This window comes from Boleophthalmus pectinirostris, unplaced genomic scaffold, assembly GCF_026225935.1.
Source record: "Boleophthalmus pectinirostris isolate CB_2022bp ecotype Guang Dong unplaced genomic scaffold, ASM2622593v1 HiC_scaffold_5, whole genome shotgun sequence".
Lineage (NCBI taxonomy): Eukaryota > Metazoa > Chordata > Actinopteri > Gobiiformes > Gobiidae > Boleophthalmus > Boleophthalmus pectinirostris.
Genome location: NW_026571404.1, coordinates 10,431,377 through 10,453,839, shown reverse-complemented (window position 1 = coordinate 10,453,839; position 22,463 = coordinate 10,431,377). Strand labels below are relative to the sequence as shown.

Sequence of the window (22,463 nt, the reverse complement as noted above, 5' to 3'; positions counted from 1 at the left end):
AATGGAGCCTGTTGTGACTAAATATAGCAGCGGAGCCAACAGATCCTAGATAAGCAATGTTTTATACCCAGGACTGTCTAAGAAAATGTTTTGTTTTCTGAGATATAAACCAGGTCTACAGTAAGACTATTCCAGACGTAAATCAGAGCTAAGCCAGAAGTAAAATAGAATGAGACCAAGAGTTTCCTCATCAAAAACAGACTGTGTACCATTTGTTCTTTTGAATTTCAATTAAGAACGAAAAATAATAAAATGGGGAAACAGTTTATTTCATTATTCTTCTTTAGTGGTAAAATAAATAAATAAATAAAAAGTTTTTAAAATATATTTAATTTGAAGTTTATTTAAAATAACGCCACTCAAAAAAACATTCTCAGTGCCTATTTTAATTTTGATATTTCATTCTCTCTGGTTTATATGAAGTTCTGCTGCTAGAAGGACATACTTGAAAAATTGTTGCTATTTTGTGGACAAACATGTCGCCTTCTTTTATAGTGACACGTTTACTTTTGCTTCAAAGAAAGTAACTGTTGAACTGAATGACGAGAAACATGAGCAGCGAGGTGATAAAATGTTGTTCAGTTGAATAGAACTATAATAAAAATACTTTTTATTATAGATCAGGCATGTCCAAGATATGGCCCGTGAGCCAAATGTGGCCCTCAGACAAATTTTTCTTGGCCCTCAGGCTTCCAGGTGAATTGGCCCAAATTAGCTTGTATCAATTAAAAAATTACTTTTTACTGCAAGTGTTTTTCGAAAATCTACCTTGATAAAGTGAATATTTCATATTTAGTGTGTGGTTTTAAGGATCTTAGCATAAATAAAGGACTGATGGCTCATTCTAACATGTTAAACATGCAGATATTTCAATTATTCACTGTACTGAGCATCAGTCTACAGTCCTCGATCAGCCCTTTACTTCATCTGTGTGGATATGTGGCCTTTGATGAAAAAAGTTTGGACACCCCTGATATAGATCCACGGTTCACACTGCAGCAGAACTTCTGGGGCAAATAAACCAGAGAGAAATAAAATATCTAAATTAAAATAGACATAGAGAAATTAAATATTTGAAATAGAGGTCAAAAAACTTTTTTGGTTTGAACACTGAAATGGAATAATGAAATAACAAACTGTTTTTCCATTTTAATGTTTTTCGTTCTTCATTGAAATTCAAAACAACAAATGGTACATGAACCACAAACACATCTGGACTTGTGTTTTGTTTCACTCACACATGTTTAACACACAAACCCTGCAGATTTAGGCTGAATTCTTCTCCCAAACAACACTCTGTTTTACCTTATGATGTCACGGGGTAATACAGGAAGCGCTCCACTGTGTTTTTAAACTCCACACACCTTCATTAGAATCATTTGGATGATTTCTGCACTGGAATTGCCAATCTCTACTGAACAAAAGGTAAAAGGAGCTGTTAACTTGAAAACTATTCAGGTGTAACAGAGCATTTTGAGCTACAGAGACGTATGAAATAATAAAAACGGGTTACTCAAATGTGTGTGAATGAAACAAAACACAACTCCAGGTTTGTTTTTGAGGAGGTAACAACATTAAAACATGGATTAAAGCTCAAAAAGTCAATTGTGCATAATATAGGATCTTTAAACGTGTATTTCTCCAGGATAATGCGTCCTAAAACAGCCTGATTCATCAACCGATTTCCATGAACTGTCTGACCTCGCAGCATTAGGATCACTTGACGGTAGACGGGCTGCTATTTGGTCGTGACGTATGTAATGCGCCAAATCCCGTAAGAAGAAGGGCAATAACGTCTTTCCCCTTGATAAAATTCACCAAACATTCTCTTTGTTCCGGCTTTAAATCCTCGATCTCGGGAATCGTTGCCAACACAGAATGTCTGTCTTCGTCTGCATCCATCTCGACGCTTTGTTTACTGTTGTGCTGTTCCACAAAAGGGACCCAGACAGACGCTTGAGTTTGACGTCATGACTTCACAGCTCTTTACTGATTGGCCGGTCCGCAGTCTACAACTTCAGGGGTTCTTGTAAAACCGTCTAGTGTATTTTGATTTCTGACATAGTCACTGGAGAGAAATGAAATTAAGCGGAGGTACAACGTGGCACCAGCCCTGATCTCTAAACCTGAAGTATGATGAAGAAAACTGAATCAAAAATTGAGATCCATCGACATAACCCCAATCCTTGCATCTATGCACTGGCTTCCTGTTAATTTTAGAATTGATTTAAAGATTTTATTGCTTGTTTTTAAAGCTTTGAATGTATTTACACCTCTGCGCTCGCTCTGAGGTCTGAGGCCCCGCTCCAGCTCGTGGTCCCTAAGACGAGATTAAAACCAGAGGGACAGGACCTTCTCTGTGGTCGACCCAAACTCTGGAACACTCTGCCCCCTTCAGGTCTGAACAGCTCCCACAGTGGAGAGTTTTAAGTCTGTTTTAAACACTTTTGGATTCCTGCATTAAGATTTAATATTCAATAACTAGCAAGGTTAAGGTAGATAAATGTAAAAATAAACTTGCACTGTGTAACTTTTCTGGTGGAGAGTCTGCTGCCTTCCTGTGTCCATGCAGATGTCACTGCTTTTTCTTGCATGGTCCACACTATGACATTGAGCTTATTTATCTGCACGGAAACCAGGAAACAGTGCAAGCTACAGGTCAGGTCTGTGGAGAGGCAACCCCGCTCACAGTTTGTTTTTTTTATGTATTTTTGAGCAGTAAACCTAAAATTTAATAAATGCAAATAGTGTTTTAAAGGTTGTATAGAGGATTTTCCAAGGAACGAGAAATCCAGCGACTGTTTGTCCTTTTTCAAATGTTGCGCATGCGTGAAACCACCCCCCCTCCCCTACAGCTCCTACGTAGAAACGCCTCCTCCCGCCTCCTCCTTACGCCAGAAACAGGTTTGTTTACAGCCGGTGCTGCACATGACTTGTAAACAACTAACTACAGTGTTGGTTAAGCAAGACGGAGAAGTGAGGAGCGGGGGGAGGGGGTGCGCGGACATTTCATGCGCGGACGAGAAGCGAGGAGCAGGGAGAGAGGAGAGAGAGAGAGAGAGAGAGAGGAGAGAGGGGAGCGGTGCGCGGAGATTCCGTGCCCGGAGAAGTGAGGAGCAGGGGGAAGAGTGGATCGGGCAGCGGGGAGAGGAGCAGGAAAGGGGAGCAGAGAAGAGTGCGCGGAGATTCAGTGCGAATGAACTAGCTACAACACGCAGCAGCAAGCGGACTCTTTCTTTGCACTTGAAAATTACGTTTTCAGACATAGGATATCGCTTTCGTGTCCTGAAAAACGTTTGTCTAGCTCTTGGAAATAAAGTACGTTTTCATAATAAGCAGAAGTTTCCTGTCCAGGAGTAATTTGTGGACCAGTGCGTCAGTCTTTAGACCCTGCGTCTGCTTCAGTCGCGCCATCGCTGGAATGAATCTACAAGAATCACCTTAGTTTGGCTTCGCTGCTTTTCCCCTTGTCTTCTTCTTTCAGCGACTTGAAATGTCTGTATATTTAATGCTTATACATTACTGCTCCTGGATTCTTGTCGCCATTGCAACAAACTTTGTGCTAACTGCGAGGAAGATATAGGTCAAAAAAAGCCGCTAAGAACTGTTGCGTTGGTGGAGTAAACAGCGTCTGTGCGTCTTGCGTCTGTGGACTGCGTGACAGTCGTACGTAAACCACGTACCGGCGGTGCGCAGGCAAGTCAGTTACGCTAGAAACGTAGGGAGTTTGATTGACAGCCTGTCAGCTCACAGATAACGAGGCAGTGTCGTTATCTATTGGCAAATGTTTTAGCCCCACCACGTCCAGAGTTGATGAATTTTTATTCTCTTTTTTTTGGTCATCATAATTACAAGGCTACTGCACCTCTATAATCTATCATTGACAACTTGAAACAAAAAAAAATCCTCCATACAACCTTTAAGTCTTGTCTTGTGTCTTTTATTATTTTTAATGTATTTTATTGATTTTATTTATTTATTTATTGCTATTCTATGGTTTTGGTCTTATTTTGCTTTACTGGTTTTATTGTTTTAAGACTAGTATGATTAAATCTGAGCGTTTATTTGATCATTTTATTATATTATTGTCGTTATTAGTATGTATTTGTGCAGCACTTTGGGAACTGTTTGTCTTTTTTGGTTCCATATCGACACCACTGCCACGGCACTAGTAGCTCTAATGAAGTAAAAATTAATAAAGTTAAAAGATTCCCGTGGGAGTGCTGGTAGTGCCCTCCTCACCTTCCTCATGAGGGACACCAGGTCCTTGGGCCAGGCCGGGCTGTACTGGACACTGATGGTGCTGAAGAGCTGCAGCAGAGACTCCACTGAGTTACTGGCGTGGATGTCATACGGCCTCTGAGAGAAGACAGGGAGAAAATATGTGAGCAAATCGAGTACGCCGATGAAGATATGGTAATTTATGCACACATGATGGGCTTTTATATCAGTTCAGTTCATCTTCATTGATACTGTGCCACGTATCTGCATTAATCAACTTCTATACACTAAAACCTGTCATAGAACAAAACATAAAGCTGCTTAATTTGCATCACTAATTCACCTACTTGTACTTGTTTCCTTGGAGATGTGATTGCTTTGCTTGGCGTTTTTCCACAGTATTGCATTAAACTTATCTCTACGGATAATTAAGTGACACCACCAGGCCAGTTTACAAGTCAGATCTGTGGAGAGGCGAGTGTGCTCATACCAGAGGTGGGGATTTGCAAGTCGTGACTTGAACTCGAGTCAGATTTGAGTCACTATTTTCAGGACTTGAGATTTGACTTGATAAAATGGACTGTGACTTGGGACTCGACTTGGACTTGAAGGTCAGTGACTTGGGACTTGACTCAGACTTGAGCCCTGTGACTTGAGAAGACTTGATGCTTCTAAAAAATATATGTTTTTAGAAAATACAGTTGATGCATACAGTGCTTAATTTTAAAAGAACAAACTGGAACATGTCCCTCCCACTTCTCTCTTTGTTACTTGGATGTAACTAAAGTACTGTAATACGGTATCTTCAAATGTACTACAGTAATGTACAGTACAAAACAGTAAAACAGAGGGAACTACATAGAACATGATCCTTAAATGTCATGACAAAATAACTGTTATTAAGCACTTTAAAATCTGAATTTTTTTTCTATTCTGACTGTGATGATTCACACTACGATCTAGACATTTAAAAGGAAAAATGTGCATTTCTACAACTCTTATATAAATACTCATATGTCATTTTTAAGCACAATTTAGTTTAAAATTCATATAAATTGCAAAAATCTAAGCTATATTTGGTACTTTGGTTTAAAGACTTTTAAGTGACTTGAAGCTCAAAGCAGACGACTTGGACTTGACTTGTACTTATGGACCAGAGACTCGAGACTCGACTTGGACTTTCCTGAATTTGACTTGGGACTTGACTCGGACTTGAGACTTACTTGAGACTTGCAAAACAACGACTTGGTCCCAACTCTGGCTCATAGTAAGAATGCATGTTTTTCAAGGTATTTTTGAGCTCTCCTGTAATTGAATAGATGCATGAAAGAGAAGTTTAATGTCAGACTGTGGAACATTATAAACAAAGTAATAAAATCTCCACGGGAACAAGCACATCCCCAAAACCACACTGAAAAAATACATGCTGTAATTTAACTTCTTGGGTTCAGACAATAGAGTAGAGTATATTTAACTTGTTGACATGTTTCGGGTGCTGCTGCTGCATCTTCAGAAGTGTCCCCGGTGTTGGTGGTGACTTATCGTATATCAGCTGTTGTTACTTCCTGTAGGCGTGGCTTCCAGGTCGCTCACACTGAACACGTCGCCTGGTCGCCCGTGAATGTCTGTGCCTCGTTTCTAATTTCAATGGCCTCCCTGATCCAGCGTTTGAACTTGTTGTTTTCCGATCCAATGACCCGAGCCCCGTCCCAAACCATGATGTGATTTTTTTTTTTTTTTTTTTTACAGCAATCTGATATGGCGTGGTCAGTCTGAGCGACCTGCCAGGTCCATCAGGCTGACCACGCCTACAGGAAGTAACAACAGCTGATATACGACACGCCACCACCAACTACGACAGTTCTGAAGATGCAGCAGCAGGAGCCCAAACATGTCAACAAGGTAAATACATCTCCCATGATATTGTCTTTAAAAAGAACCCAAGAAGTTAAAGCACATAAGAAGACAAAATGAACATCTTTGGTTTAGACACATGATGTACTTTCAACTTACTTCGCCAACTGTGCTCTTTTCATATTTCAGATACAATGCCCTAACTCGATTGTCTGACCATCACAATTTCTCTCTTGTCAAATCTTTATTAAATTAAGGACAAAATGTTCTGTCACTGTCTGATGTTATTATTCCACTGGGTGATACAAAGAGACAATCTGAATTATTCACTGCACCTATCGGCAATCAGAATTTTATGCTTCACCGAGCGTAACTTAAACTAAAAAGCTTATTATAGATAAATTGTGGATTTTTTAAACACTTTTGGATTCTTGCATCAGCATTTAATATTCGATAACTTGCAGGGATAAGACAGATAACGTATAAATGTAAATATAAAAAATAAAAATACAGTAAATATAAAAAAAATAAATGCTGTGTAGCTTTTCTGGTGGAGAGTCTGCTGGATTCTTTGTCCATGTAGATGTCCCTACTTTTTTAGAAATGCTCCACAGTATGACATTGAGCTTATTTATCTCCATGGAAACCAGCAACCAGGGGAAGTTACAGGTCAGATCTGTGGAGAAGCAACCCTGCTTATAGTAAGAATGCATGTTTTTTGATAAATTTTTGCGGAAAACACCTAAAATTGAATCGATACAAATACTGCAACATTGTGGGACATTCCAGGTAAAGTTATAACATCTCCCCGGACCCTGGACCGGTAAAGTTACATAGTGCGTCTTTAAATGACCCGAAGAAAAGCAGTTTAAAGTCAGATTCAAAGCGGTGCGTTCAGAGTCCTCACCCATCCACGCAGCACCTCGAAGACGGTCACCCCGAGCGACCACCAGTCCACCTCAAACGCGTAGCCCGTCCCCCCGCTAACGAAGGACTGGAAGATCTCAGGCGCTGGAAACACACACAAAAACACACACAAACGCTTTTCAGTGATATCAGATTAAGAGTTTACTGGACACTATAAATACAGTACAAACAGAAGGAAACTAAATCACATGAGATGGTCTGAAATCCAAGGAAAAAAAAAACAATATGGATCTAAACAAAAAATTTAAGGGCACCTTTCGCTACCAAAACAAATCAATACAATTAGGATGTAAGCAAATAACAGTTGGTTAAAGAGACAGTTCAGAATTTTGGACATAGGACCTGATTTCCTAGTGAGCCAGAGTGTTGGAGACGTGTGGAGACACTTTTTAAAATATTCCATCCAGTCCTTGTATTTGCAGAGGTCGCTGGTGCTAGGCTAGTGCATGTCAATGGCCATAGTTATCCTGCCACTACAAACAGTCTTACCCACTCCACAAAACACCTGAAACAAAACATTTATTACACCAGACTGTTGATGTAAATGTCTGTGTCGATGGAATAATTTTAGAAGTAAAATCAATCTTGCATTTGAAGGATTTCTGTCTGAGCAGCAACAGCAGCAGTGAGTTGTACTTCCTGATAGAAAGTTCGGCAGCGGCGGACTGATATATGAGAAAATAGTCCCTCAACATGCGATGCAAGGTTAGTTTTATTTCAAACATTATTCTATCAACACAGACATTAACATCGACAGTCTGGTGTAATAATAGTTTTGCTTCGGGTGTTTTGTGGAGTGGGTAAGACTGTTTTTAGTGGCAGGATAACTATGGCCATTGACATGCACTAGCCTAGCACCAGTGACCTCTGCAAATACAAGGACTGGGTGGAATATTTTTAAAAGTGTCTCCACACGTCTCCAACATTCTGGCTCACTAGGAAATTAGGTCCTATGTCCAAAATTCTAGACTGTCCCTTTAATGCTAACTTGTTTGTAATTTGTTTAACAGCACACACCAAGCTCACTCCATTATGCAATTTAATCATCTTTGTTTTGAAATCCAGTCCATGTTATAATATTTTTGGTTTGTAAATTTATATTTTTACTGTATTTGCACAGGAGGTTAGGCAATGCTGCTATTCTGACATGCCGCTATTTGGACATTGACGTCTAATTATTGGAGTAGTGACATAAACATTACTTTTCAAGCGTCCCATAACATCGACTTTTTTTCCCCCTTGTCGGAGTAGTGGGACTTTACTATTTTTCAAACGTTCCACTTTTCTGACATGAATAACATTAATGTTAATCAACTTAATTAAAATATCTATAAATTAAAGTTATTATATAAACATAGGTCTGGTCACAGTTGGTGTATTGAACCTTACCGTTGTTGGTCTGCTTCTGTTACACTACCAAACTATAACGGTGACTCATTATCTGCACTTGTAAGTAGTTCATATAGTTTATAGGGCCCTTTGTGATTCATTCATTTTGTCATGTAGGTCAGTGGTCCCCAACCTGTTTGTTTTTTTTTTTTTTTGTTTTATGTCCGACAATATTTTGCGAACCGGGAGGAGGGTGGGCTGTTTTCTTTTACGGGACAATATTTTCACGGACCGCCAGCGTATAGGCATGGTTTAGTCCTGGTTAAATTCTGTTTTAGTCCTGGTTTTAGACTTGGTTTTATACCTGGTTTAGATCAGGTTTAGACCTGATTTTAGTCTTGGTTGTAGATCTGGTTTAGTTCTGGTTTAGTCCTGGTTAAATCTTGTTTTAGACCTGTTTTAGACCAGATTTTAGTCCTGATTTTAATTCTGATTTAGTCCCGGTTTAGTCCTGGTTGAATCCTGTTTTAGACCTGGTTTAGACCTGGTTTAGACCTGGTTTAGACCTGATTTTAGTCCTGGTTTTAGTTCTTGTTTCATTCTGGTTTAGTCCTGGTTAAATCCTGTTTTAGTCCTGGTTTAGTCCTAGTTTTAGACTTGGATTAGACCTGGTTTAAACCTGATTTTAGTCCTGGTTTTAATTCTTGTTTCATTCTGGTTTAGTCCTGGTTAAATCCTGTTTTAATCTTGGTTTAGTCCTAGTTTTAGACTTGGTTTAGACCTGGTTTAAACTGATTTTAGTCCTGGTTTTAATTCTTGTTTCTTTCTGGTTTAGTCCTGGTTAAATCCTGTTTTAATCTTGGTTTAGTCCTAGTTTTAGACTTGGTTTAGACCTGGTTTAGACCTGATTTTAGTCCTGATTTTAGGTCTGGTTTAGTTCTGGTTTAGTCCTGATTTTTGATCTGGTTTAGTTCTGGTTTAGTCCTGGTTAAATCCTTTTTTAGTCCTGATTTTAGACTTTGTTTTAGACATGGTTTAGTCCTGGTTTTAGACCTTGTTTAGATCTGATTTTAGTCCTGGTTTTAGTTCTTGTTTAGTTCTGGTTTAGCCCAGGCTAAATCCTGTTTTAGTCCTGGTTTAGTCCTGGTTTTTGACCTGGTTTAGACCTGATTTTAGTCCCGATTTTTGATCTGGTTTAGTTCTGGTTTAGTCCTGGTTAAATCCTGTTTTAGTCCTGATTTTAGACTTGGTTTTAGACCTGGTTCAGACCTGATTTTAGTCCTGGATTTAATTCTGGTTTAGTTCTGGTTTAGTCCTGGTTTTAGACCTGGTTTAGTCCTGGTGTTAGTTCTGGTTTAGTTTTGGTTTAGTCCTGGTTTTAGTTCCGGTTTAGAGGCGCGGGAAACACGGGAGGGGGATTTCGCTCTTTCACGGCCCGGTACCAAACAACCCACGGCCTGGAACTGGTCCACGGTTCAGTGGTTGGGGATCTGTGGAGAACACCATATATGACGTGTCGGAATAGTGATACTAAAAAGTGTCGGAAAACCGGGAAACACGTCTTAATAGAGGCATGTCATACTGAAGGGATGTCGGAATAGGCGGCAGACCCCAAGGCGAGGCAAGTTTATTTGGAAAGCACAATTTTTACTTTTAATTATCTTTATCTTTTATTATCTTTACATTATTTTTGCATCTTAAAAAGTCGAGTTAAGCATATCTAACGTAAATCTAATTTGAGTAACAGCGCCTCAGACGGAGCAGCAGCGCCTAACGTAAATCTAATTTGAGTAACAGCGCCTCAGACGGAGCAGTGCCTCCGGTTAGCTCCACCCCCAAAGGAATGTCGATGGCATCAGCTGAAAGGTATCACTCCGGCGCACAGACGGAGGCGAGTCTGGCGCTCCGGGAGAGGTTTCAAAGAGTCTACAGTGGTCTGGGAGCAGAGAGGAGGGAGACGCTTCTTCAAAATGTCAGCTCTAAAAACGGCTCATTTTCCCCGCGCGCCGTGATGAGGTCTGCAGACAGGAGCGAGCCTTCGCACAAAGAGCACACGATTCAGTCCGGATTCACACAACAGCCTTTTGGGAGTCACCAGTGGAAAGCTACAGATCCTTAACCTTTTATTTCTTATTTAACTTTTTTAGCAAACGCTTTTTAACTTTCTTTTAAAGGTCTTTCTTGTGGTGTTTCTCAGCCTGTGAACTCAGCTTGAGCGAGACTCTTGGTCAGAAGTACTAGACAACTATCCACGGGTTTCAAAATGATTCAAAATGAGTTAGGACCGGGTCTGTTGCCATAGCGATTAAGAATTTAATAGTTGCATAAGAGCGAAAAGCTTCCAGAGAAAACCCACCAAGGCTCCAGACAGTCCAAGAATCTAACCAAACACGACACTTTCTAAGGTTTGATTTTCTTAAAGACAATTTAAGATTCTGATCTGACTACCGTATTTTCCGGACTATTAGGCGCACTGTCATTAAATGGTCTATTTTCGAACTTTTTTCACAAATAAACTGCACCGGACTTTAAACGAAACACAACAGTCGGATGGGCAGTGTTGGGAAGGTGACTTTTAAAATGTATTCCCCTACAGATTACAGATTACATACCCCAAAATGTAGTTTGTAACGTAATCCATTAAATTACTTTAGGTGAGTAACGTAATCTGAATACTTTGGATTACTTGATTTTCTGTAGAGAAGCAAAGACTAGAATATCATATCATAAGATGTTTTGTCTGCTAAAAGAAAATAAAAAGCCCAGACTTTACTGAACCGAATTAAAAATATTATTGACAGAAAAGGAGGAAAATCCTGGTTTAGACCTGGTTTTAATCCTGGTCTAGTCCTGTTAAATCCTGTTAGATCCTGGTTTAGACCTGGTTTTAGTCCTGGTTTAGATCTAGTTTAGACCTGGTTTTAGTCCTGGTTTAGTCCTGGTTTTAGACCTGGTTTAGACCTGGTTTTAGACCTGATTTAGTCCTGGTTTAGTAGTCCTGGTTTAGACCTGGTTTTAGTTTAGACCTGGTTTTTAGACCTGGTTTTAGACCTGGTTTAGACCTGGTTTTAGACCTGGTTTAGACCTGGTTTAGACCTGGTTTAGACCTGGTTTTAGACCTGGTTTAGACCTGATTTAGCTCTAGTTTTTAGTTTAGGAATTACCGAAAAAAAAAAAAAGAAAAAAAAAAGGGGGGGATACAGCCCAAAATGTGAAAACAGGAAAATACCGCCGTGTGAATCCATTTATTTCAACAAAGTAACTGTAATCCAATTAACCACTCACTGAAACAGTAACTGTAACTGAATACAGTTACTCATAATTTGTACTCTGATTACGTAACTCCAGTACATGTAATCTGTTACTCCCCAACATTGTTCAGGGGTCAGTGGGACTTTGTTTCACGTTCACGGTGACTCTGGGCTTTGTTCAGTTGTGGCGTGTAGGGAGGTGTTGTCTGGGACCAACGGATTCGTTCGCAGTGACTCAGTATTTCAGTTGTGGCTCAGAGTGGCACATTGGACTCGCTTTTTCGGTTCGTTCTTCCGTTCCGTTCCTCGTCGGCGTGGAGTGATGAGTGTGTCTGTGGGTGTTTTGCGCTGTGCGGTCGCTGTCTGCTCCGTGTGTGTTTGCGTGCGCTGCAGGTGGTGTGGCTTTGTAGTTTACTGAAGTCGTGCTGGGACACCCGAGAGGATTTGTGTATAGGGCGCTCTGGATTGCGGCGCGTGTGGTCGTTTTTAGATGGGGTTACAGGCTTAAAAGCGCATCATCTTCGTTTTGCCTTTAAGAGTTCACTAAAGCCGATTGCTTTTTTGAGAGTAAACGCTTCACTCTAATTGGTTAAATCCACCTGTCACTCACTCAGAGCATGACAGCGGCTGACAATAAGAGGAGTGGGTGGGGAAAAGTGTCTGTTGGAGCGTTAAGTCAAAAAGCTGAATGTTCGGAAAATGATGCCAAAATATAGTTTATAAATGCATCGATAATCAGTGAAATTCAGTGAAGTGAAATTCTTGATCTCTGCTCTTTGCCACAACTCCAGCAATTGGCGCCAATTATCCGCCGTTACCCAGCGCTCATTTACATACAAATTGGCGTCAGCGTTCATTTGTATTTTAGAAAAACAAAAGCAAAAGTTTATTTTGTTAAATGAAGGTTTAAACTATCAGAAAAGTCTTTCTTATGCGTAAATTATCTCTGCATCCTTTATTCCTATACTTTTTTCTCAACTTTTTTCCCACAAACTGCCACAACTGATGTAAAACTATTGACACTTTATGGCTGATGTCATCTGCATTCACTGGGGGTGTGATGCTAACTGGAAGCACTGCTCTGTCTGAAGACCTGTCACTAAAAATAGACTTTAATTTGAGTTGTTTTTTTTTTGTTTGTTTGTTTTTTTCATTTCATCACATAAAGAACATACTTAGTTGGAACTACAACAGGTGAGATTGTTAGTGCTGTGAAACAAGTCTCTCAAATAAAATTACAGTCACATGCAAGCGAGTATCAACAGTTTTTCTGCTAGTCACTCTCAAAGTTTTGTTGAAAATCAAACTAAACACACCATGAATGCTTGTATTGCTCACAGGCTCCAGAAAATGTGTTTAAATTAAATTTGTTTGTTTTTTTTTTCAGACAATCTTCAAATTTTTTTTTTGTCTGTGTTTGTAAATTTGATAATACAATTTTATGGTTTGTTTTTAAAGTGCTTCATGGACTGGCCCCAAGGTACATTTCAGACCTCATTTTCCTACACTCCTTCACACGCTCTGAGGTCTGAGGCCAGGTCCAACTTGTCGACTCAAAAGCTGGGGTGACCCTTGGATGACCCTGGGGTGACCGGGCCTTTTCTGTGATTGGCCCCAAACTGTAGAACGCTCTTCCCCCTCACATTAAGAGCGCCCCTTCAGTCCATTTTTTAAAGTCTTGTTTAAAAACACACTTTTACTCACTGGATTTAACACGGCGTGAGAATTGTGTGGTCCTCTCACTGTCTTTTATTGATTTTATTTGCTATTTTTCTAATTTTCTATCCATCCATTCATCCATTTTCTTCCACTTATCCAGGGCCAGGTCACGGGGGCAGCAGTCTAAGCAAGGACTCCCAGACTTCCTTCACCCCGTACACTTCCTCCAGCTCCTCCGGGGGTCCAGATGTCCAGGTGTCCCTCCAGCGTGTCCTGGATCTTCCTAGGGGCCTCCTTCTGGTGGGACATGCCTGGAACATCTCCCGAGATGTCCCAGGAGACATCCTGAACCCCCAGTCACCTCAGCTGCTCCTCTCGACGTGGAGGAGCAGCGGCTCTACTCTGAGCTCCTACCATGTAACTGAGCACCTTACCCTATCTCTAAGTGAGCGCTCAGAGACTCTGTGGAGGAAACTCATTTCGACCGTTTGTATCTGTGACCTTGTCCTTTCGGTCATTACCCAGAGCTCATGACCAGGTGAGGGGAGGAACGTAGACTGATCAGTCTAAACCCAGGTCCAAACCCTGGTCTAAACCTAGTCTAATTCAGGACTAATCCAGGACTAAACCAGGACTAAACCAAGACTAAACCAAGACTAAACCAAGTCTAAATCAAGTCTAAAACCAGGACTAAACCAGGTCTAAACCAGGACAAAACCAAGTCTAAACCAGCATTTAACAGGACTAAACTATGCTGCGCGGACCGTGTCTCCTCCTCTTCCAATAATATTTTAATACGGTTAAGTAAAGTCTGGGCTTTTTATTGTCTTTTAACAGACAACACATCTCATGTGAAGATTTCCTCATCTTTGCTTCTCTACAGCAAATCAAGTAATCCAAAGTATTCAGATTACATTACTCACCTTAAGTAACTTAATGGATTCCGTTACAAACTACATTTTGGGGTGTGTAATCTGTAATCTGTAGGGGAATACATTTTAAAGTAACCTTCCCAACACTGTGCGTTGGTAAAATGTGCTACACAAATAAATCTGGATTGAATTGAAAGTGTGCATTGTGACCAGCGTGACCTGACTAAAGTATCAGTGTAAAAAACCTCAAGTCATATCCCCCCAAACCAAGTATAAATTAGAAATAAAACATGAAAATGTCATATGCACCAAACGTATCCACACCAAGTACTGAGTGGTAATATACAGGAGTCGTTCATATAGTCGTGAGCAGTTTGACGGACACATAAATTAAAATACGTTTGTACACGGAGCGGAGTGACAGATCTGAGGTGATGTTTTACCCATGTAGGGCTTGGTCCCCGCCAGCGCCGTGGCTCTCTCTCCGTCCTTTATGATGGTGGCGATGTTGAAGTCTGTCAGGTGAGCGTGACCTGGGCCGATACAGAAAACACATTCAGATCCATCACGGCCACTCAAACGTCTGTCTGAACGGCCACTGCGCTAAAATAATGTGGTGTTTCCTGTCACGGTGGGTTATAATGAGAACATGTTTCATATTGGAGTCGTTCATTACAGCCCTGATCCACTAATACGATATGTCAAAGCTGAAGCACTGAAATCTTTAATCTTAATAAAAAGCTTTTGTGTAGAGACTGTGGAGAATAACAATGAGCAGAGAGGAGGGATGTCAGTGGAGGAGATTGATTGGCAGATTAATATGCGTTTAGAAACAAGCTCCATGGCATTTTTATAATTCAGTCCAGATGTTTATGCCATTTTCTGATCTATGTTATAATGATTTTCCTCATCAAAAACACACCTGGAGAATAAGTGTGTCATTCGTTCATTCGTTTTTCAAAATAAAACCAAAATGAAGAAAGGGATAGTGATTCATTTTTTCAGTTTTCGATTTTGTGTTTAAATGAAAAATGGAAAAAAACGGATAATGGCCGTTTCCCGTTTCCGTGGGTTAAGCTGCGATAATGGACTTTTGTGCAGCATACGGACTGAACCAGGACTAAATCAGGACTAAACCAGGACTAAAGCAGGTCCGACCAAACCAGAACCAGACCAGGACTGAAACCAGGACTTAGAAAGGGACCAGACCTGGACTGAGTCTGGGACCAGGACCAGGACTGAGACCAGGACTGTGGCTGGGACCAGACCAGGACCAGGTCGTGATTGAGATAAGGACTGAGACCAGGACCAGACCGGGACTGAGACCGGGACTAAACCAGAACTAGACCAGGATTGAGACTGGGACCATACCAAGGCTGAAAAAGGTTTAGTCTTTTTTATCCTGGTTCAGTCCTGTTTTAGTCCTGGTTTTAGTCCTGTTTTAGTCTGTTTTAGTCCTGGTTTAGTCATGTTTTAGTCCTGGTTCAGTCCTGTTTTAGTCCTGGTTTAGTCCTGGTTCAGTCCTGTTTTAGTCCTGGTTTTAGTCCTGTTTTAGTTCTTGTTCAGTCCTGTTTTAGTCCTGGTTTAGTCCTGGTTCAGACCTGTTTTAGTCCTGTTTTGGTCTTGGTTCAGTCCTGTTTTAGTCCTGGTTCAGTCCGGCATCATTTAAGTCACGTAAATGGGAAACGGAAGTTATCGTTTTTTTTCCATTTTTCATTTAAACACAAAATTGAAAACTGAAAAAATGTATCATTATCTGTTGTTGTTTTTTTCATTTTGGTTTTGGAGACAAATAATGAAGAAAATAGATATGTTTTTCTTCTTATTATTTTTGGTTTTATTTTGAAAAACAAAGTTTGCCAATGATTTGTCTGGAATGTAGAAACAAAAACTGTCAGAAAGTCCAGAGCTTTCTTTGTCATCTTATAAACTGACCAAGGTGAAAGATTTAGTTTGATCTGTTCTCATAAAATTGAGTTAAAATGAATTCATAATTTTAAAGGTGGACAATGTAACTTTTCTGATGAGGTATCTACAGAAGCCGAGAGGGGTCACAACAAACGCAAACGCCGCAACAAATACAAATGCGACAACACAACAAAAAGCCACAACAAACCAAAAAAAAGTCACAGCGGAAATGACCGCGGGACTCTATTTTAATGCAAACGCCACAACAAATACAAACGCCACAACACAAACGCAAATGCAGCAACACATTAAAAAGTCACAACACATCAAAAAGCCACAACGGAAGTGACCGCGGGACTCTATTTTCCGACGGACCGATCAAGCGGCAAGTGAAGGAGAGGAACTACAACGTGAAAAGTAAAGGAACGGAGAAGTTGGAAACGTAAGTAAAAGTAATTTATTGTTTTATGATTATTCGTTTCACGTTGTAGTTCTTCTCCTTCACTTGCCGCTTGATCGGTCCTTCGGAAAATAGAGTCCCGCGGTCATTTCCGTTGTGGCTTTTTTTGGTTCGTTGTGGCTTTTTGTTGTGTTGTCGCATTTGTGTTTGTTGCGGCGTTTGCGTTTGTTGTGACCCCTCTCGGCTTCCGTAGGTATCTGCCTCTTGCTTCTCTCCGTGGAGACGTTATAGCTTTGTCTTCATGGAGGTGGATACATTAAATGCTTTAATATGTAATATTCTTAGCACAGCAATAACATCACCATGGAGACATGCAGAAAACGAACCCTCCACCAGAAAAGTTACAAATTGCAGCTTTAAATCATGTGGTGCCAGGTTGATTACTAACCACAAAAAATATCTGATTCAAATGTGTGTTGTGTTTCCAGTGTATCCTGTCGTCTGAGGAGCATTTCTGTCACTTGGCCTCAGTCTGTAATCACTGTCACAATGTCCTGAGCTTCTTCAGCTGCTCCGTGCACTTACCCTGTTCGTCCAGTAGGATGTTGTCTGGTTTGACGTCTCTGTAGAAAAACACAAAGATCAATACATCAGCATGGCGCATAGATTTCCCATGTGTTATTACTGAATGTGTATGTAGCAGCTCTGAGCAGCCATCTTGGTCAGGTCACGTGCTGCTCTCTGTGGAGGAGGTGTGAATTACATATTGATGCAACATGTTTAACACATTGTGTGTCTGGGAAAACTGGTGCACTGTAAAAAGAAATACAGTTTAAATCTCTTGAATATAGTATTATGTTTAGATTTATAGAGTTTATGTTTTGTTTGTTATGTTTGTTTATTTATTTTTTTATTAGTAGTAGTATTTAATGAAAAAAAGTAAACTTGAAGGTACCATTTGACTGCCACATGCCCAGTGTTGGGAAGGAGACTTTTAAAATGTATTCCCCTACAGATTACAGATTACATACCCCAAAGTGTAGTTTGTAACTGAATCCATTAAATTACTTAAAGTGAGCAACGTAATCTGGATTACTTGATATTATCATGCTTTTTAAAACTACATGAATGTACCAACCACATCCTGCAACGTCTCCATGAACAGGCTTTTGTTTGCTGTAGAGAAACAAAGACTAGGATTCTTAACATGAGATGTTTTGTCTGTTTAAAGACAATAAAAAGCCCAGTCTTTCCTTAACCGTATTAAAAATATTATTCCTAGTTTAGTCCTGGTTTTAGTCCTGGTTTAGTTCTGGTTTTAGTCAAGGTTTAGTCAAGGTTTAGTCCTGGTTTAGTTCTGGTTTAGTCCTGGTTTTAGTCCTGGTTTTAGTCCTGGTTTAGTCCTGGTTTTGTCCTGATATAGTTCTGGGTTTAGTTCTGGTTTAGTCCTGATTTAGTCCTGATATAGTTCTGGGATTAGTTCTGGGTTAGTCCTGATATAGTTCTGGGTTAGTCCTGGTTTAGTCCTGGGTTTAGTCCTGGTTTTAGTCCTGTTTTAGTCCTGTTTTTAGTCCTGGTTTAGCCCAAAATGTGAAAACAGGAAAATACCGCCGTGTGATCCATTTATTTCAACAAAGTAACTGTAATCCAATTACCACTCACTGAAACAGTAACTGTAACTGAATACAGTTACTCATAATTTGTACTCTGATTACGTAACTCTGGTACATGTAATCTGTTACTCCCCAACACTGCCACATGCCCTATGGAGATGTTATTGCTTTGCCTGGAATGTTCCACAGTTTACCAACAAATACTGTGAGTCTGGTTTCCTCTCCACAGATCTGTAATTTATAATGTGTAGTTTGGTTTGGTGGCAAGTCTCCATGGAGATAAGATTTATTGCCACACTGAGGAACATTTCAGACAAAGCAGTAGGTTGGGTTCATGTACAATATTACATCGTTCAAAAATCTAATCCCCCAGTTTGAGTCGAGCTGGAGGACAGGTCAGAGTTCTGTTCTAATTGCTGGAATTAATTAACTGTCAGATTGTAGATTAGACTTGTTAATTGGTTCATTTCTCTGTAATTACTGGGCCCATCCACATGAAACAAAAACTGACATAAACAAAAACTCGCAAGTCCGTATGAATTTAAAGTATTCTCAAGACGGTGTCATGGTAAATTTCCATGTAGGCATATTCCTTCTAGTCTAGGGTGCTTCCAATGGTACAAATGGGGAAAATGCAGATTGTTACTTAGAAAAACCTGTAAAAGCGGAGACTTAATCCATGCCTCTTAAACCGGTGCCATAGGTTTCGACCATGTGATATGTTCTATAATTATATCAGGACTTCTTGTGCTAATATGTTTCGTTTCTACTCTACTGTTCACAGCATCAGTGTGGAGAAATGTGTAAATCTGTGTGTGGATGTGCAGGCATCTGTGCTCTCAAAACTATTCTAGTTGAACTGAGTCTTTGCAATGATATTGTAGTAATGAAAGTCTAGAACCTTTTTTCTGTAAATAACTTGACCCCCTAAAAACTGCCAGTTCAATGTCTTTTCTGTCAGAATATATACAAGTATAAAAGTAAATTATTTTTCTTTCAACAGATTCAGAAGACTTGATTGTTGTCAGTTTACCTTTAACCAAGTTTGTGGAGCCAGTTTGTAACAAATAATGATAAGGCTCAACATTTGTGGATCACAAGTTTGTAGATTTCTCCCAAAAAATGCAATTTGGCCCGCAATATAATTATATTTGGCCCGCAAGATCATATCAAATATGTATTAGAGCTGCCCGCCGGCTAAAGATAGACTATAGAGAGATTATTTATTTAAAATTTTGTTATTATGTTATATGATGCTTGTTCTGGATTCAGTGTTTAAGCAAAACTATTATTAAACATTTATTTTAATAAGAAAAGATATGAGAGAATGAGAGCCTCGCACATCAACTACTAGAGACGGGTGCGTTGGAGGAGAGGGAGCAGCCCCAGAACATACAGAAAAATCCCACACACCGTCTTACTTGCAAACTGTGAAATTTATTAGGACAAACCGTGCAACGTTTCGGCACTAGGCCTTCGTCAGGCAAACAGAATGAGAGCTCAGGTGGCCATCTTAAATAGGGTGTGGCAAGCACCCAAGGGTGACAGGTCATAAAGAAACAGTGCACACAAAACCCCATAATTCAAAAAACAAAGACAGTCAACATATAGTGTAATAATAATACAAATAATAATAATGAAATCATCATATAACAATCATAGAATAATAACTATATTCTACACTATATGTTGACTGTCTTTGTTTTTTGAATTATGGGGTTTTGTGTGCACTGTTTCTTTATGACCTGTCACCCTTGGGTGCTTGCCACACCCTATTTAAGATGGCCACCTGAGCTCTCATTCTGTTTGCCTGACGAAGGCCTAGTGCCGAAACGTTGCACGGTTTGTCCTAATAAATTTCACAGTTTGCAAGTAAGACGGTGTGCGGGATTTTTCAATAAGAAAAGATTTAACATTACATATCTCGAAAGAAGAGAGAAAACATGCAGATGTTGTTGAAATTTTCAGTTTGGCCCACGACTTTTTCCCAGTTTTTAATTTTGGCCCTCTGTGACTTTGAGTTTGACACCCCTGACCTAGAGCTACATAAACCACCAGGGCCGAATATCATTAAGAAGTTGCTGATATGATACATGCTTCAATACAACACATATCTCGATACAGTGCACTTTTGATTTGATACGATATATTTCAAATCGGTTCAATAAAAAATAATGGCTAAATCATTCCTAACAAATAATGATAAAGCTCAAAATGTGTGGATCATAAATTTATACATTTCTTCGAAAAACAGAGGCACATAAACCACTGGGGCTGTGAACCATAAAGAAGTTGCCGATATGATACATACCTCGATACATAGGCCAGGATACGATACATATCTCGATACAGTGCACTTTCGATTCGATAAGATATATTTCAAACCGATTCGATAGAGTTCAATAAAAAAATTAAAAGCTAAATCATGGCTGTGATACTAAAAGTCTTTGTTAAACCACTTCTTGTGCAAAGTTAATATTAAAAACACAAATTTTAATAATCAAAACAGTGAATATGTCAAACAAGCAACAAAACTGTAGCACTTTAACAAAATAATTTAGTAAAATATACCAAAAAATACTCTTATATATCGATATTTCACTATTTATGCACACCCCAATAGACCGCTGCCCTCCATCTGAGACCTGAGCCCATTTCTTTAAGCAACGCTCTGATTCCCAGTGTAACTAATGAGATGTTGAGTTTTGCAGTGCAGCGGAGAGTATTTCTTAGCACAGCCTTGAGATGTTTCCCCGTAGACTCTTACAGGTTTGTCGGCACATGTCCGCACCACATTCTCACACTCCACATGCAATTAACAGAGCTCACAGTTGATTTAATTAAGCCTCAAATCATCAGGCCGCTGCTGCTGCTGAGGAGGAAGAGGAGAAGGCCCGCGGAGAGATCAACTCCTCCCCAAGGACGAGGAGGATAGGCTACGTTAAACTCATGTTAATATCACGGGGCTAAACTCTGACGTTGAAGCTGCGGGGAAGGTATGGTGTACTTTACTAAGAGGTGGATTACTGAGCAGGCTCTGCGACAAAACGAAATGTCAAATACTGTAAAACTAGAATGAATCAGACAATCTTATAAACGGGGAGTATGGTGAGGATTGGAGGTTCATAGAAATAATAAAAAATGGATTTGAAGTTGCGCAGTGGAGCATTTCTAGTAGAGGATCTGCCATCTGCTTCTTCATGGCGGTGTCATTGCTTTGCTTTACCTTGAATGTTCCGCAGTATGGCATTAAACTCGTCTATCTTGCATCAAATTATAGTTTTTTTAATTGTTTTTTCAGACTAAGACCCCATTTACACTGAAACGAATCCACGTATCACCGTATCGGAAACGATCTGCGTCCACACTCGTCGTTTCCGTGTCCGTTATCCTTCCCTATCCACACAGCTTTGAGTATATTTGTTTACGTTTTACAGAAATGAAACTTAAAACCGCATGGCTCATTTGCATAAACTGAGCACTCAAAAAAAACAGCACTCGAAAAGACACGACTCAGTGGAATATGAGTGTTCTTTCTGTGACAGAGGGGTGTTCTGCTGATGGTGAGTCTGTTCTCTGCTTTGGAGATGGTTCATGTTAAACTTTTCAGAGACTGAATGGACATATATTCTAGCCTCTTAGCGTTTTGGCAGTGAATTACTTCGCGGCGCACAGACCTACATCAGCGTTTTCAGGCGTCCACACGGTGCCGGATCAGATCTGTACTCAGTTGAATTCGTGGGAGTTGGAGGCACCAGGTCGTTCCGTCTCTGGAGCCGTCGGATTAGTGAGGACGAACACTGCATCCACAACGAAAACGACTTGAATACGTACTAGTGTGGACGGGGCCTAAGAGTTTGTTTTCATAGCTGACAGTTTTGATTAAAAAAACAACTATTTTCTTCATTATTTGTCTCCAAAACCAAAATGAAAAAAATGGATACCGATTTGTTTTTTCAGTTTTTGATTTTGTGTTTAAATGAATAATGGAAAAAACGGATAAAGTCTGTTTCCTGTTTCCGTGACTTAGATGTCTGGGTAGACTGAACAGGACTGACACTAGGACCAGACCGGGACCAGGCCAGAACTGAGACCGGGCCTGAGACCGAAACCAGGACTAGGACTGAACCAGGACTGATCCCATGACTAAAACAGAACTAAAACAGGACTAAACCAATTCTAAACCAGGACTGAACCAGGACTAAACAAGATCCCGGTGTCAGTCCCGGTCTGGTCCCAATCTCAGTCCCGGTCTCAGTCCTGATTCAGTCCTGGATTAGTCCGGCATTGCAGTTTAAGTCACGGAAAAAGTGAAACGTCTGTTATCCGTTTTTATTATTCATTTAAACACACAATTGAAAACTGAAAAAATGAATCATTATCCTTTTTTTTTTTTCATTTTGGTTTTGGAGACAAATAATGAAGAAAA

The 22,463-nt window shown here is 40.0% G+C and overlaps 1 protein-coding gene across 1 annotated transcript in view; it reads right to left on the bottom strand.

The window, feature by feature from the left end:
* LOC110170153 (serine/threonine-protein kinase 32C) overlaps positions 1–22,463 on the bottom strand; it is a 448,821-nt gene that overhangs the window by 25,596 nt on the left and 400,762 nt on the right. Inside the window, exons 5-8 of the mRNA XM_055162592.1 lie at positions 17,007–17,044; positions 14,557–14,646; positions 6,983–7,086; positions 4,243–4,359 (exon numbers count right to left, since the gene is read on the bottom strand). Coding sequence (XP_055018567.1) covers positions 4,243–4,359; positions 6,983–7,086; positions 14,557–14,646; positions 17,007–17,044 — 349 coding nt within the window. The remainder of the gene's footprint in view (positions 1–4,242; positions 4,360–6,982; positions 7,087–14,556; positions 14,647–17,006; positions 17,045–22,463) is intronic.